The following is a 16,781-nucleotide window of genomic DNA, read 5'->3' as shown; positions in this document are numbered from 1 at the left end:
GCTCAATATTGTATTATTCTTGATAATGTAGTTAAATAGCATCAAATATAGTAGGGTGGGGAAGATGGGGCACACCTTCATTCTACTTTCTCGTCCCATTTGTTAGTAAACAAAGAACATTGAAACAATTGTAAAACCGTTTCCCCACGACTTTCATAGACCGTTGTTAATTGTTTAAAACAGGTTCAGGATATTTGGATATTATGTGCTAAAGGTGTCTTACTCCACCCTACTATACAACTTATTATTGTACAATCTCGGTTAAGTAAGAAGCGTTTACATACAGCTGTAAGCAATTATTTGAATCCCCTCGCCCTGAATGCCTGGGCTCTTGCGATCACGTCATTCGAGTAATCATTATTTGTTGTCCCCACGTCGGTATTAGCTACCGTGTCGACGTCATCAACGCCAACGTTGTAAGCTGCTATTCCGCCTTGTAGCTGCTGTTCCTTCGTCCAAGTCGGATGCTTGTTTTGAACTGCTTTTATTAAATCAACTAAGATTTGTGTAGCTTGCTTTATGTGTTCTTCACTGTACGGACCACCTTTAGGGACATGAGAACGTTTGTCTACCTGTAAAAGGATTTGGTAAGTACTCGTATTTTTCAGCCATTAAACTTAATTTAACGCAATGGTCGTTGGCTGATTTCAACACTCTTATATATAGTAGAGTGGGGGAAGATGGGACACCTTTTCATTCTATTTTCTCGTCCCATTCAGTGGTAAACAAAAGAACATTCAAAGAATTATAAACTGTATCTTCACGACTACCATAGACCGTTGTTAATTGTTTAAAACACGATCAGGATATGTAGATAATATGTGCTAAAGGTGTCCCATCTTCCCCCAGCATAATATATTTAAAAAGTACGTGCTACAGGTGTTCTGTTTCATATACATCTTGAGCCAGCTTACGAGTTGCCATGTAACTTTGTGGGTGATATATTTGGTTCACTTTTCGTTGAAAGTGATGTTATACCTGCATCAAACCAAAACCATTGCCCGACTTTCCAAAACCGTTTTTATCCAGACCATTGCCCCCGCGAGTCTCCCGGCTCATAATACCTGAAACGTGTTGTATAAATTACCAGCGGGCTCAGTCAGAGTAAATCTAATATATCGTAATGCATAGTAGGCTGGTCAGGTGTACCGTTAGCACCCAAGCTGTACCTTTAGCATCTATAAGGTGTACCGTTCGCACCTTTATATTGAAAAGTGGTGTACCGTTAGCACCTAAGTTTATATTTCATGGTCGTGTTTTTAACAATTAACAACGCCCTTTTATACTCTTAGAGATGCGGCTATAAAGTCTGCATATAGTAGAGTGGGGAAAGATGGGACGCCTTTTCATTCTATTTTCTTGTACCATTTGGTAGTAAACAAAACACATTTAAAGAAATTTGAAACCGTATCCTCCCATATAGACCTTTTTTTATTGTTTAAACACGATCAGTATATTTGGATATTTTGTTCTAAAGGTGTCTCATCTTCCTCCACCCTACTATATATTATATTCTTTATATATGCGGTTTACCACCAATTGAAGCGAGAGCCTTTTTTTCAATTGGGGCGAGAAAAAGCCTTTCTTAAATAACATTTAAAGAATTATAAAACCGTATCCTCACGACTCCTATAGACTGTTGTTAATTGTTTAAACACATTAGGCGGGAAAAGGGATAAAACCTTTCTCATCTTACTCCACCCTACTAGATGGGTGGGTCGAGGAAATAAGGATTTTACTTATAGTATCTATAGTGAAACAGTGCTGGTATACAATATCCGGTTTTCGTCATAAATTTAAACAGAATACCTGCAATAATAGCGGGATCCACTTTACATTGAGCGGCGACCTTAAGGATTATTTTTTTGTATTTCTCCACTCGGCATAAATCGGTCAAAGCTAGTTTTCTTGATGCAGCAACACCTAGAAAACGGAAAAATACTAAACATATATTAATAATTAGGGTGAGGGAAGACGTGACATCTTTAGTAGATAACATCCAAATATCCTGATCCTGTTTTAAACAATCAACAACAGTTTATAGAATTCGTGAAAAAACGTGTTTATAAATCATTAAAAATTTTTGTTTGTTACCAAATTGGACGAGAAAATAAAATAAAAACGTGTCCCATTTTCCCTCCTCCCTACATATACGTTAGAAGTTTCCTTTCCTTTTACAAACCTTTGTAAGTGAGCTTGTCCTGTTTGGCAGTCGCCTGTGAAGCCCCTGTTGGTTTTATTTTCCCAATGTCGCCATATTCTCCTGTAACTGTTAAGAACATGTTTACGGTTGCAAAATAAATGAAATAATTTTTTAAAGCGTTGCTTTCATAAGCTCCGTGATTATTCTTAGACTGATCCCAGATTGAAACTATGCTTTCGGAAAGGCGTATTCGTTTATTCTTAAAATACATTGCGACAGCTCACTATCTGATGGCCAAATCAGTATAACTAACTAAACGTTGTGAAAATAAATGTTAAACTTACGGTCGGCTGTTAACCCTTTGTTCCATAAAGAAAGTAGGAAAAGTGCGTGCAGCAAATAAACACGCATCTCTATACTGTATATATATACAGTCTGAGGTATATAGTTTTAAATTCAGTAACGTCTGTAATGCAACTGTCTTTGAGGTAAATGTATCTGTTGCAAAACAGCAGGTTTATGTATTTCGATCTCAACGGAAACTTCATCGCTTTAACAATGCGATTCACGACAGGCGGAACTCCACGTAAGCTTTGTTAAGCCTCGCTTACGAGAAAAACAGGATGCTTGGAGCAATTCACGATCTGTAGCTGATACACGCTTCCATGTAACTGCATATTGCCGTAAACAGGTGCGACCTGCTGTGTGTAGCCCACCATCGTTGGCGTGTTTCAACTTAAATATCTTGCAATTGTCTTAAAAAATAGGTAGTTATTTTAACTGGTTATACTGTTGTGAAACTATGTGGGGTAAGATGGGATACCGTTACCACATAATATCCCATATTTTCTAATCGTGTTTTTAACAAAAAAACAACGCATTTTAGAGTCGTGATAATCCGGTTAGATATGTATTCCATAATGTACGATAAAGAAGAATGGCAACATGAACCATCTTACCCCAACCTATACCATGTTGTACTTCGTGTTTAAGAGCCGCACAATTTATGCTAAATATTTATGGAAAAGGGATTAAAATTCAAGTGTAAACATTTAACTGTTTTATTAAATACCTTTTGTTTGATTTAATGACCAATAATCGGTTACGACCAAATAGCATTGCTGTCTTCAATGCGTCGCCGCGCAGTGAACAATAAATAGTTACAACGTCATAAATACTCTGTGACGTCACAGAGAAATGCCGCGGAATTTCGAGTCAAGGAACAATCAACAGTAGAGCCGCGGGCGGCACAACATAACTGTGCGACTCAATTTAGAAGCAGACAGTTCACCATGCAGTGGTGTAAGCTGCGGTGAAGCGTGTCGTTATGGCCCGCTAACTTTCTACAGGGCTACGGTCTTGTTACGCTGAGATAAGGGTAGTGTTAACATGGCATAGCCGAGCGCTGGAAGAATTTTGACGAAATGTTGATTTGTATTATTCAGTGATACTCGCGTACCTTTACCGTTGCAGGTTTTAGTAGAAAATTTGAGTTAGACGGATGTAGTGAGCTAATTCTCAATGATATGGTTTGTTTGCTGCTCGTACCGTTAATGACTGTAGGTTGATCATTAGGTAATGTAGGTTCGCATAATGTGTGGCGGAAAACTTATTTCAGACCGTTTTCTAGGCAGAAAGCGTAGTCGTTTTATAATAATGTTGATGACTTTTATCTGTCTCTTCGATTACGGTAGCGCAGATTGGAAAATATCTTAAACGAAAAGACAGGATATAGCGGCGAAACGAAGTCGTTAAAACACGCTTGCATTCACATTTAATTGGAAAAAATTAAAGCCTTTTAACCTGATTTAAACAAACCTAAATATCTAAGTTATTTCTCAGTTGCATTGCATTGTTGGGTTATAATATAAAATGGATGAATGCGTTGCATACGAGGATTACCATCCAGGGCATTTCCATCTTCGTATTCATATCAACGATGAAAGGACCCAACGTGCTGATGACGTCATTGATGACGCAACTATTAGTTCCGATGACGTCGAGCGGTAGGTCAAGTTTGGAACTATGACGTAATGATAGTGAATGCAACCCGCTGAGGGACCTGTAATTAGTTAGATTAGAAGTCCAGACGCTTTGAAATAATGCAATATATTCAGTCTGTATTTACGTGGGTATAGCATATCGTGTAGACCTATGGTTCTCAAAACTTTTTACTTCAGTTATTATTAATGCGACGGATGCGCTTGCTTTTTGGCAACGAGTTGTTCAATATCTGGTAAAGTACTACAATCGGCACAATTTTTCTGTCCCATCAACTAACGTGAATTTTGATTGGTAGCTCATTTACCCTCTAAATACAAGGAATTTACCCCCAGGGGTAAATTTACCCAAGTTTAAGAAACGCTAGTGTAGACTGTAGGTGTTTTCCAAATCGCATTATTATCGTATATATGTTTATTGGTCCAATTTCCTAGGTTTGAACCGATTTCCTATGACCAACACAGTTACGGATAAACTGCCAAAACTAAAACGATTTCCGTTACGACCGAGCATAAACAAAGCAATTGTCCTGATCCATTAGCTTGTCTGTCTGGTTTATACAAAATAACTGACATTTGACAGTGAATGTTAATTATTACCGTACATTCTACCACCCGCCAAAGCTATACAGGTGGATTTGTATTACAAATTTACAATCAACAAATATATGGTAGATGTGTTTGTACGAGTTGGTTGTACAATTTTAGCTGTTTGTATAACACCATAGTAAGATGGGATACGTGCAAAGGTGGCTGTACACAGTATCCGGAATTCGTCCGTTTTGTCCGGATTTGTCCGGATTTCGCTACCGCATGCGCAACTCGGTAATGGGTTTGCATACGACTTCGCAGGCGAATTCACATGCCGGATACTGCTGTGTACAGCCACCTTAACACAGATTTCCTAATATATAACGACTATCGTTTTCCGGCCGCGCGGGGATAAAGTAAGTTATTCAAATGGAACAAGAAAAGACAATAAAAACATGTACCTCTACCCCAGCCTACTACATGCTATGGTGTATGTAGAAAACTATGGCTGTGTATATATGAGCATACCGTCAATTTAACTCTGTTGTTTTAGACGTGAGGAATCTTACGCCAACGCCCGTCTTCGTGATCTCACTTTCCGGTACGAAACTTTGAAATCGGATCTAAGAGACGAAGACATTCCAGATTATTCCGCCTCGCTTAATTTGATGGGCGTAAGTACATAGAGATTATGTTTATTATTTCATATATACGTGTATTTATAAGTAGGCGTATAAGTATAAGCCCATTTCAGTAATCTGTTTTTAACATTTAAAAGAATTTAACCAGATAGTGCGCTGTAGCCTACTGTGCGCTGTGGTATATAGTTTGCCACGGGCAAAGTGTTATTGCTCCACATGAACAATTTTTTTCTCAATTTCAATGTGGGTGTAATATTTCTATTATAGCCAGGGAGTAAGTAATGTCTGGATATAGAGACTATAACTGTATTCCCATGTAGGCGGTATATAACTATAAGAAATGCAATTGGATTGAAGGGATGTATAGGATGATTGCATGGATGTAACTTGTTTTATTCTTGTGTTATGTGGCAACGACAGTCGTTATAACACAGGTGTTCTGTTTCATACACCTCGTGCCAGGTTACGAGTTACCACGTATATAACTTTGTAGCTAAATACATGTATAAAGTTTACGCGATGCAAAATTTACTGAGCAAACTAGTTTTGCTACTCTTTAAATGCACACGCACGCTTATCCTTGGATCTAAATAATTTCTTTTCCTAAAAGTAAATGAACTGTGGGGTAAGATAGGACAACCTTTAGCGCATAATATCTGAGTATCCTGATCGTTTTTTAAACAATTAACAACGGTCTATTACTCTATGAGAATCTTGGGAATACGGGTTTATAATTCTTTGAATATTTTTTGTTTACTACCAAATGAGACAAGAAACAAGAATGAAAAAATGTCCCATTTTCCCTCACACTACTATATATAAACATGTATATTTCATAATAATTGTGTTATAGGTGTTGGCGTATAGATTAAACAAGCACGAAGCAGCCATCGAACATTTTAAGTCAGTTCTTAACGAAGACCCCACCAATGTAAACGCAATGCAGAACATAGCGACTGTGTGTTCGAAACTTAACGACAATGAAGAATCAAAAGTTTGGGCAAAACAGGTAAGATGGAGAGAAGGTATTACAACTTATGGAAATTTTCTTCGGTTTTGAGGTGCGGTTTCACATGACTGCCTTTAAAGTATGGAGCTTGGTATACACGGGTTTGGGTTACACAGCTTTTTACTTTGTAACGCGTTTATTGATGACTAGTTAATTGTGTCGTTTAAAATGACCTATATATGGATCGGTGGTACGGCAACTGTAATAAATTTGCGGTGCTGTAAAACAAGACGTCGAGTGCTGGTATGCGGTAAGTTAAATTAAACGTATAAAGTTTTACGCTGATTAAAACGTGTTTGCTTTGTAAAACTTTTGAGTAGGTCTAGACCTTGTATACGGTTCAAAATAACAAATTATTTTATGTAACATAAATGGCTTTTTATATCTTTTAATATTTTTTCATTTAAACATTTACAAAGTTTATGTGTAGGTCCGTCAACATCTCGGGAAGTCGGAAGAGCTCTCACCATCCGACTCCTCTATTAACCACAAGATGGCGTGTAGTTTGGCTGAGCACGCATACGCACATGCTTATGACGTCAATCTTACGTCACGTGACGAGAGGATAGAGCAACTCCAGGTGGCGATTAGGATATATGATAGAGCTTGTAACATTGGGGGAAGGTGGGTGTAATTATATTGAACTGTTCTCAGCTAATATTAATTTATTTTTAACTTTTTTTTGATGATTGAATGAATAATTGTCACTTATTTATCGTGGCGTGGAGGGTAAACCATCAGTTTTTCAAAACATTGGCGCCGTATGTCGTATGACGTATATCATATAGTACTGTGGGGGAAGATGGGACACCTTTAGAACCTAATATTCAAATATCCTGATCAAGGTTTAAACAATAAACAACGGTTTATGGAAGTCGTGAGGATACGGTTTTATAATTCTTTGAATTTTCTTTGTTTACTACCAAATGGAACGAGAAAATATAATGAAAACGTGTCCCATCTTCCCCCACCCTACTGTATATCTTGTGCCGCTAAACCACGTATGTAGCTGTGGGTGACCTTTTTTCTGCATAGGTAAAAAAAGCCAACGCATTAGTAACCGGTGTATTCAAGCAATAAACGTGTCTTGCCCAAAGACACACACGCCCACAATGGTTACCGTATCGAGTAATGCACTTTAACGGTTGTCTTCGAGAAATGACAGAATGTGAAGTGTTAGACACGAATGCTTCATCGTAATTAATTTAATTGATTTTAAATGCGTTTAATAACAAGTCAAATGCGTGTGATAGTTTAAAAGAAGTTTATGCGAAGAAATAATTGTCACCTTGAGTTTTAACACTGCATCTGTGATTATGGTATACAGAGATGTAATTTGCATTTCTATTTTGATTACATTAAGTAATGTGGCCACACGAGTTTACTCGAGCGCAGCAGTTAAAGGGTTAATCCATTTTTTGAATAATGTGAATTCACAAATAAATGTCACTTTCTTTATCCTCAATGGTGCCGAAAAACGAAAATCGTTATAACACAGGTATTTTGTTTCAAACACCTCATTCCAGCTTAAAAGTTACCACGTATGTAACTTTGTGTGTGATAGTAAATGTAAATGAAATAGACACCATGAAATAAAAAATCGTATGGCGACAATAGCGGCAAAATAACAGTTATTGAGAAGTTCTATTATATATGGGTGACATTTAACGGCCTGTCATAAGACGTGAAGTTTAGGGCAGAGTTTCCCATTATTATTAAAGTCAAAGATAAAACATATTGGTAGTTATATATAGTACTATATCCTGTGGGGTAAGATAGCATATCGTTATAACATAATGTCCAATATTCCCTTATCCCGATTTATCAATTAACAGCGCTCTTTAAAAGCCTTTTTATAAACAAAAAAAAACAATAAAAAAAGCAGTAAAACTTGTTATATAAGAGCGTTATTTCACTCTTGTATCCACGTAGCAGAAAAAAATAAAATAAACTTTTTATAATTAAAAAATAAAAAGGAATAAAACTTTATTTACAACAGCATTATAACACTGAAAGAGCGCAGAAGATGGTCGTTTGTGATGGCTACGATCTTCATAAGAATGGATACCCTACTACTACAGGCACGGAGTAGCGAAAAACAAAGGTTGCCTGGTTTTAATCGAATGGTTAATTTGCTGAAGGAATTGTCAAAATCGGATCGACTTTATCATAAAGCGCTGTCTTGGGCGTATTTAGGTATGTTGCGAACATTTATTTTAGGTTGGGAGAAGATGGGACACCTTTTCATTCTTTTTTCATCCCATTTGTTAGTAAACAAAGAACATTCAAAGAAATATAAAACTATATCCTCACGACTTCCATATACCGTTGTTAATTTTTTAAAACACGGTTAAGATATTTGGATATTATGTGCTAAAAGTGTCTCATCTTACCCCAACCATACTATATCCAAAGTCATATTTCTAATTTTATTTTTCAAAAGGTATAATACTTGAACGGCAGTCTTCATTTGAAACAACACCCATGGCAATCCACGACTGTGGGTTTACTGGCACTGAACCGCTGGATTGTTTCACCAAAGCAATACAACTTGCAGATAATGAACCTGCCGTATTAAACAGGCTTGCAAAGGTACTTAAAGTCTATGCTCAATACTTGTTTCGGTCGTAGTGCTAAAACAGTATGATTTTAAAGCGCTTTTAACGATGTAATGTTTTAGATAAAGCGATAGAATGTTTATATTGCTTTGACGTGCAATTGTAAAACGCTTGTACTACCCGGCAGTAGTTTCTTTTTATACAATGTTTTACAACATAAAAAAAGTCAAGATATTGCTTTTGTTCGACACTTTTACTCAAGTAGTCTTTACCCGCTGCGTGTTTTAACAGTCGTCGTTTTTCAATTAATCTGTCCTTTACTGTACTCAGAGAGATCAGTAAAATGTTATGTTGAATTTGTAAACCAATTAAAAAGCAAATAACAGCCACATGTATATACTTTAAATCCTTTACACATCTTTTCAGCTTTTTCAAATAATGGGCAAGCACGAAATGGCGATCGGTACAGCGAGTATGTCATTGGACGTTGACCCCGACCACGTGACTAACGTAGCGTCCTATCACACGCGAGCAAGAGTTCACACCTCTTTGTATATGAGGGTGAGTTTATGTGAATTAGACGCTTGCATGGTAGCAACAAAGTTACATAGGTGGTAACCGTAAGTTGGCCCGAGGTGTATGAAACAGAACAACCGTGTTATATCGACTGTCGTTGCCCTGCATGCGAGGATAAATAACCCACATACGTGGTAACTTGTGAGCTGGCACAAGGTGTATGAAATAGAATACCTGCTTTGCGACGGCTGCCGTTTTTCGTTCTTTTCTTAGTTCGGTTGGACTTGATTTTTGTCCGTTATGTTTTCGTAACACGTGACTGGATCCTTCAGCCTCGTACTAGCTTACGAGTTACCAAGTATGAAACTTTGTAAGTAATTATAATTTTGAGGAAATATGTCTATTTTTACGCATATTTCTCTACACAGGATCTAACCCGATGCAAGCAAGGTTCAAGTACTATGCCTGAGCGTTCCTTGCTTGAGAAAGCAAAGGACGATCTTGACCAAGTGATAAAGTCTACACCCTCGCTTCGAGCTTATATGGATTTGGGGCAGGTGGGTGAGAAACTAGGGTAAGCGGGAATTCCCCGAAAATTGTTTTGTTAGTTGGATTTTGTAAAAATAATTGAGATTTTTTCTGATATATAGTAGGGTGGGGGAAGATGGGACACCTTTTAATTGTATTTTCTCGTCCAATTTAGTAGTAAACAAAATGCAAAGATTTATAAAACCGCATTTTCACGACTTCGATAAACCGTTGTTAATTGTTCAAAACACGACCAAGATATTAGGATATTATGTGCTAAAGGTGTCCCATCTTCCCCCACCCTACCATAATACTTAAAGAGAGTTTTTTTTGTTTAGTAGTGTTTTGTAATATGTACTCCAAAATAGGATGTGTTTTTTATATTTCTTGTAAAAAATAATTGGGTATATTTTTCGAGTAGTTATTTGTGTCATGCATTCCCTATAAGTTTTATAATTAGACTTCTTAAAGATAGTTTAAACTGAGCACTCTCACGCAGGTTACAACTTTAATTGGAATTGGTTTTTTAAAATGGTTGTAAAACATTGGTATGGAGCCTAACGCCTGCTTAAGTTTATATCTGAATAATTTAAAACAAGCATTTGATTTTTTTGGTAATTAGGCCACTGATCCGTACTGTAAAAGCTGTTTAGAATTTGTTTTGCAGCCTCACAAAGGCTTATAAATATATCTCATTTATTCCATTAAGTAAATGATTTATTTAATAGGTTTGCTACTACATGGGTGTGGATGCGATCAAAGAATCTTTCGCTGTAAACGAGGAATGGATAAACCAAGCTCTTATTTACTTCTCCAAAGCTCTTGAATGCGACCTGGGATCTATTCTACCAGAGTTACAACTCCTACGAGGGAAATGCTTGAAAGTGAAGGTGAGGTAGTTTCGTAAACGTTATGTTTTGCGGTAACGGGCCAATCCTGGCCTAAATCCCAGAACTCAAGGCTTGCAACGGTGCTAGACCTCACCCATATATATTAGAATAGAAACGTTATGTTTGGGGCAATGGGCCAATCCTGGCTTAAATCCCAGGCCCTATCTGCATACAATAGAATGAAAACGTTAGGTTTTAGTTGTGAGTAAAATTGTAACCTTGGGAAAAATATGGAATACGAGTTAAAACATTGCTTAGTAATTAATTTCAAATGTTGGAGTTAAAACAAATTATGCACTAAAACTTGTGGTCGCCGCGAAGTTCTTTGTGGGTTGGTTTGTTAGTTCTTCATAACGTTAAAATATGGTTTATATATTCAATGTTTTATAGGCCTTACTTTTTGTCGTTCACCAGGGTGAAGAATCAAACGCAGTTGAATGTTTTAAAAGATCGATTGAAATGGAAAGGGATGGTTCAAGAAACTCACAAGCGTTCAGGTGGTTGTTGGAAACTTATATTTTATGGTTAGTATATATCATACGCTTTTTATGTTTTATTTTATAATTGTGTTTTGATCCGTCTTTGAGCTTTGGCAAACTTTACTGTTTTTCGTTATCGTGACCGAAGAGAGAAAATAATTATAATTCATTTATTTATTATACTACCGTTAAAATGTTACTCTAGGCTTAGCCTATTTGAATGTACCTTGTTCATCCTCGCATGGCGAAAAACGACAGTCGTTATTACACGGGTGTTCTGTTTCATACACCTCGTGCCCGCTTACAAAATACAGCGTATGAAACTTCATGTGGGTAAAAGTTAATAAATAGCAATTATGATCTTGTAATTATTGTCCATCTATGTTGTAGGTATTGCCAAGGCGGTCCAATGAAACGAGGCGCTATTCTGAATGAAGTCGACACATGGGTTAGTCTTGTCCTGAACAAATTCGACAACCGGTCTATTACCTCTGAGATTCGTACAGTTTCACACATATACACACACGAGCTACTGGACTTGTGCAAAGGAACGATTAAAGAAGGGAAAATATCTTTGTCAAGACTCTGTTTCTCTATGTTTCCTACGACAGTAACTGACAACCAAAGCTACACAGAAAGCACCGACTAAAAATTGTAAATTTTGAATTTCTCTATAGATACAATGCGATACTAAATTCGCAAACGTGTATTGGGCTAATCAGACAATATTTTCCCTTAATCCCGTCTTTATCCTGACCTGCCACGTCGTAGGATCTCATCCATACAATAGAAACGATCTCTAAAACGCACATATGTTATCATATTCTTTAATATTCAACTGATATTAAAACCAAACGTATTTTTACTGTATTTGTATTTGTTTATATTTTATTATTTTTAGTTTCCGCAACGCACTTGAAATTTTCGGAATGTCAACAAATAAAACCTAAAACCAATAAGAAACTCTCGTAAATCATGTTCTGGATTTTTTTTTATCATACGCGTGGTACTGAAAATTAGAATTTTTTTTTATACATGTGGTTCTGGAAATTTTTTAATTTTAGCATACACGTGATACCAAAAATTTTTGAATTTTTTTATTATACACGTGGTACTGAAGATTTTTATCATACGTGTGGTACCAAAAATTTTTGAAATTTTTTATCATACACGTGGTACTGGAAATTTTAATCATGCGGGTGGTAACAAAAATTGTTGCTAGGGACAAAATACGGTTGCTAGGGACAAAATATATGGTTGCTAGGGACAAAATACGGTTGCTAGGGAAAAATTATATGGTTGCTAGGGAGAAAATACGGTTGCTAGGGAACAAAATATTTGGTTGCTAGAGACAAAATACGGTTGCTAGGAACAAAATATTTGGTTGCATGAGACAAAAATTGTTGCTAGGGAACAAAATATTTGGTTGCTAAAGACAAAATACGGTTGCTAGGGACAAAATATATGGTTGCCAGGGACAAAATACGGATTGCTAGGGACAAAATATATAGTTGCCAGAGAAAAAATACGGTTGCTAGGGACAAAATATATGGTTGCTAGGGACAAAATACGGTTGCTAGGGACAAAATATATGGTTGCTAGGCACAAAATACAGTTGCTAAGGACAAAATACGGTTGCTAGGGACAAAATATATGGTTGCCAGGGACAAAATACGGTTGCTAGGGACAAAATATATGGTTGCTAGGGACAAAATATATGGTTGCTAGGGACAAAAAATATGGTTGCTAGGCACAAAATATGGTTGCTAAGGACAAAATACGGTTGCTAGGGACAAAATATATAGTTGCCAGGGACAAATACGGTTGCTAGGGACAAAATATATGGTTGCCAGGGACAAAATACGGTTGTTAGGGACAAAATATATGGTTGCTAAGGACAAAATATATGGTTGCTAGGGACAAAATACGGTTGCTAGGGACAAAACATATGGTTGCTAGGCACAAAAGATATGGTTGCTAAGGACAAAATACGGTTGCTAGGGACAAAATATATGGTTGCTAGGGACAAAATATGGTTGTTAGGGACAAAATATATGGTTGCTAGACAAAATATATGGTTGCTAGGGACAAAATATGGTTGCTAGGGACAAAATATACGGTTGCTAGGGACAAAATACGGTTGCTAGGGACAAAATATATGGTTGCTAGGCACAAAATATGGTTGCTAGGGACAAAATATATGGTTGCTAGGGAAAAATTATACGGTTGCTAGGGACAAAATATATGGTTGCTAGGGACAAAATATGGTTGCTAGGGATAAATTACGGTTGCTAGGGACAAAATATATGGTTGCTAGGCACAAAATATGGTTGCTAGGGATAAATTACGGTTGCTAGGGACAAAATATATGGTTGCTAGGCACAAAATATGGTTCCTAGAGATAAATTACGGTTGCTAGGGAAAAATTATACGGTTGCTAGGGACAAAATATATGGTTGCTAGGGACAAAATATGGTTGCTAGGGATAAATTACGGTTGCTAGGGACAAAATATATGGTTGCTAGGCACAAAATATGGTTGCTAGGGACAAAATATATGGTTGCTAGGGATAAAATATGGTTCCTAGAGATAAATCACGGTTGCTAGGGACAAAATACACGGTTGCTAGGGACAAAATATATGGTTGCTAGGGACAAAATATGGTTGCTAGGGACAAAATATATGGTTGCTAGGCACAAAATATGGTTGCTAGGGACAAAATATATGGTTGCTAGGGACAAAATATGGTTGCTAAGGACAAAATACGGTTGCTAGGGACAAAATATATGGTTGCTAGAGACAAAACATGGTTGCTAGGGACAAAATATACGGTTGTTAGGGACAAAATACGGTTGCTAGGAACAAAATATATGGTTGCTAGGGACAAAATATGGTTGCTAGGGACAAAATATATGGTTGCTAGGGACAAAATATGGTTCCGAGAGATAAATTACGGTTGCTAGGGACAAAATATATGGTTGCTAAGGACAAAAAATACGGTTGCAAGGGACAAAAAATATGGTTGCCAGGGACAAAATATGTGGTTGCTAGGGACAAAAGATGGTTCCTAGAGATAAATTACGGTTGCTAGGGACAAAATATACGGTTGCTAGGGACAAAATATGGTTGCTAGGGACAAAATATATGGTTGCTAAGAATAAAATATGGTTGCTAGGAGCAAAATATATGGTTGCTAGGCACAAAATATGGTTGCTAAGGACAAAATATGGTTGCTAGGGACAAAATATATGGTTGCTAGGGACAAAATGTGGTTGCTAGGGACAAAATATACGGTTGCTAGAGACAAAATACGGTTGCTAGGGACAAAATATATGGTTGCTAGGGACAAAATATGGTTGCTAGGGACCAAATATATGGTTGCTAGGGACAAAATATGGTTCCTAGAGATAAATTACGGTTGCTAGGGACAAAATATGGTTGCTAGGGACAAAATATATGGTTGCTAGGCACAAAATATATGGTTGCTAGGGACAAAATATATGGTTGCTAGGGTTAAAATACGGTTGCTAGGGACAAAATATGGTTGCTAAGGATAAAATATGGTTGCTAGGGGCAAAATATATGGTTGCTAGGGACAAAATATGGTTGCTAAGGACAAAATACGGTTGCTAGGGACAAAATACGGTTGCTAGGGACAAAATATACGGTTGCTAGGCACAAAATATGATTGCTAGGGACAAAATATATGGTTGCTAGGGACAAAATATATGGTTGCTAGGGACAAAATATACGGTTGATAGGCACAAAATATATGGTTGCTAAGGACAAAATACGGTTGCTAGGGACAAAATATACGGTTGCTAGGGACAAAATATATGGTTGCTAGGGACAAAATATGGTTGCTAGGGACAAAATATATGGTTGCTAGGGACAAAATATGGTTCCTAGAGATAAATTACGGTTGCTAGGGACAAAATATACGGTTGCTAGGGACAAAATATGGTTGCTAGGGACAAAATATATGGTTGCTAGGGACAAAATATATGGTTGCTAAGGATAAAATATGGTTGCTAGGGGCAAAATATATGGTTGCTAGGGACAAAATATGGTTGCTAAGGACAAAATACGGTTGCTAGGGACAAAATACGGTTGCTAGGGACAAAATATATGTTTGCTAGGGACAAAATATGGTTCCTAGAGATAAATTACAGTTGCTAGAGACAAAATATACGGTTGCTAGGGACAAAATATATGGTTGCTAGGGACAAAATATATGGTTGCTAGGGTTAAAATACGGTTGCTAGGGACAAAATATGGTTGCTAGGTGCAAAATAAACGGTTGCTAGGGACAAAATACGGTTGCTAGGGACAAAATATATGGTTGCTAGGGACAAAATATGGTTGCTAGGGACAAAATATATGGTTGCTAGGGACAAAAGATGGTTCCTAGAGATAAATTACGGTTGCTAGGGACAAAATATACGGTTGCTAGGGACAAAATATGGTTGCTAGGGACAAAATATATGGTTGCTAGGGACAAAATATATGGTTGCTAAGAATAAAAAATGGTTGCTAGGGGCAAAATATATGGTTGCTAGGCACAAAATATGGTTGCTAAGGACAAAATATGGTTGCTAGGGACAAAATATAATATGGTTCCTAGAGATAAATTTGCTAGGGACAAAATATACGGTTGTTAGGGACAAAATACGGTTGCTAGGAACAAAATATATGGTTGCTAGGGACAAAATATGGTTGCTAGGGACAAAATATATGGTTGCTAGGGACAAAATATGGTTCCTAGAGATAAATTACGGTTGCTAGGGACAAAATATATGGTTGCTAAGGACAAAAAATACGGTTGCAAGGGACAAAAAATATGGTTGCCAGGGACAAAATATGTGGTTGCTAGGGACAAAAGATGGTTCCTAGAGATAAATTACGGTTGCTAGGGACAAAATATACGGTTGCTAGGGACAAAATATGGTTGCTAGGGACAAAATATATGGTTGCTAAGAATAAAATATGGTTGCTAGGGGCAAAATATATGGTTGCTAGGCACAAAATATGGTTGCTAAGGACAAAATATGGTTGCTAGGGACAAAATATATGGTTGCTAGGGACAAAATGTGGTTGCTAGGGACAAAATATACGGTTGCTAGGGACAAAATACGGTTGCTAGGGACAAAATAAATGGTTGCTAGGGACAAAATATGGTTGCTAGGGACCAAATATATGGTTGCTAGGACAAAAATATGGTTCCTAGAGATAAATTACGGTTGCTAGGGACAAAATATATGGTTGCTAGGGACAAAATATATGGTTGCTAGGCACAAAATATGGTTGCTAGGGACAAAAATATGGTTGCTAGGGTTAAAATACGGTTGCTAGGGACAAAATATGGTTGCTAAGGATAAAATATGGTTGCTAGGGGCAAAATATATGGTTGCTAGGCACAAAATATGGTTGCTAAGGACAAAATACGGTTGCTAGGGACAAAATACGGTTGCTAGGGACAAAATATA

The 16,781-nt window shown here is 37.1% G+C and overlaps 2 protein-coding genes across 3 annotated transcripts; one reads left to right on the top strand and one right to left on the bottom strand.

Moving 5' to 3' along the window:
* Positions 1 to 156: 156 nt before the first annotated feature.
* On the bottom strand, positions 157 to 2,651 carry LOC149732912 (lysozyme g-like). Its single transcript, XM_089883276.1, has 5 exons — positions 2,488 to 2,651; positions 2,183 to 2,269; positions 1,810 to 1,923; positions 979 to 1,064; positions 157 to 572 (listed from the first exon to the last, which is right to left on the bottom strand). The coding sequence occupies exons 1-5, from the start codon at positions 2,552 to 2,554 to the stop codon at positions 297 to 299; spliced, it is 630 nt and encodes a 209-aa protein (XP_089739402.1). The 5' UTR covers positions 2,555 to 2,651; the 3' UTR covers positions 157 to 296.
* Positions 2,652 to 3,958: 1,307 nt separating this feature from the next.
* On the top strand, positions 3,959 to 12,258 carry LOC149732911 (tetratricopeptide repeat protein 22-like). Of its 2 annotated transcripts, none has more exons than XM_089883264.1 (11): positions 3,959 to 4,149; positions 5,228 to 5,348; positions 6,169 to 6,324; positions 6,755 to 6,948; positions 8,324 to 8,520; positions 8,768 to 8,916; positions 9,309 to 9,443; positions 9,827 to 9,955; positions 10,655 to 10,816; positions 11,231 to 11,313; positions 11,686 to 12,165. In XM_089883264.1, the coding sequence occupies exons 1-11, from the start codon at positions 4,016 to 4,018 to the stop codon at positions 11,942 to 11,944; spliced, it is 1,719 nt and encodes a 572-aa protein (XP_089739390.1). In that variant the 5' UTR covers positions 3,959 to 4,015; the 3' UTR covers positions 11,945 to 12,165. The 2 variants fall into 2 exon arrangements, with proteins under 2 accessions (XP_089739390.1, XP_089739388.1); XM_089883262.1 differs by having other exon boundaries at positions 3,961 to 4,149; positions 11,231 to 11,340; positions 11,686 to 12,258.
* The last annotated feature ends 4,523 nt before the right edge of the window (positions 12,259 to 16,781 follow it).

Source organism: Ciona robusta, chromosome 8 (genome assembly GCF_009617815.1).
Source record: "Ciona robusta chromosome 8, ASM961781v2".
NCBI classification, from domain to species: Eukaryota; Metazoa; Chordata; class Ascidiacea; order Phlebobranchia; family Cionidae; genus Ciona; species Ciona robusta.
Note: the sequence above shows the minus strand (reverse complement) of the source record. Positions and strands in the feature narration are given on the sequence as shown.

Bases quoted from the DNA above. Each gene is read 5' to 3' on its own strand.
- LOC149732912 (XM_089883276.1), bottom strand. From the start codon at position 2,554: ATGCGTGTTTATTTGCTGCACGCACTTTTCCTACTTTCTTTATGGAAC. The intron at 2,270-2,487 runs GTAAGTTTAACA...TGTTCTTAACAG, and splicing joins CAAAGGGTTAACAGCCGACC to TTACAGGAGAATATGGCGAC. The intron at 573-978 runs GTATAACATCAC...ATCCTTTTACAG, and splicing joins ATGGTTTTGGTTTGATGCAG to GTAGACAAACGTTCTCATGT.
- LOC149732911 (XM_089883262.1), top strand. From the start codon at position 4,016: ATGGATGAATGCGTTGCATACGAGGATTACCATCCAGGGCATTTCCAT. The intron at 8,521-8,767 runs GTATGTTGCGAA...ATTTTTCAAAAG, and splicing joins GCTGTCTTGGGCGTATTTAG to GTATAATACTTGAACGGCAG. The intron at 8,917-9,308 runs GTACTTAAAGTC...ACATCTTTTCAG, and splicing joins TATTAAACAGGCTTGCAAAG to CTTTTTCAAATAATGGGCAA.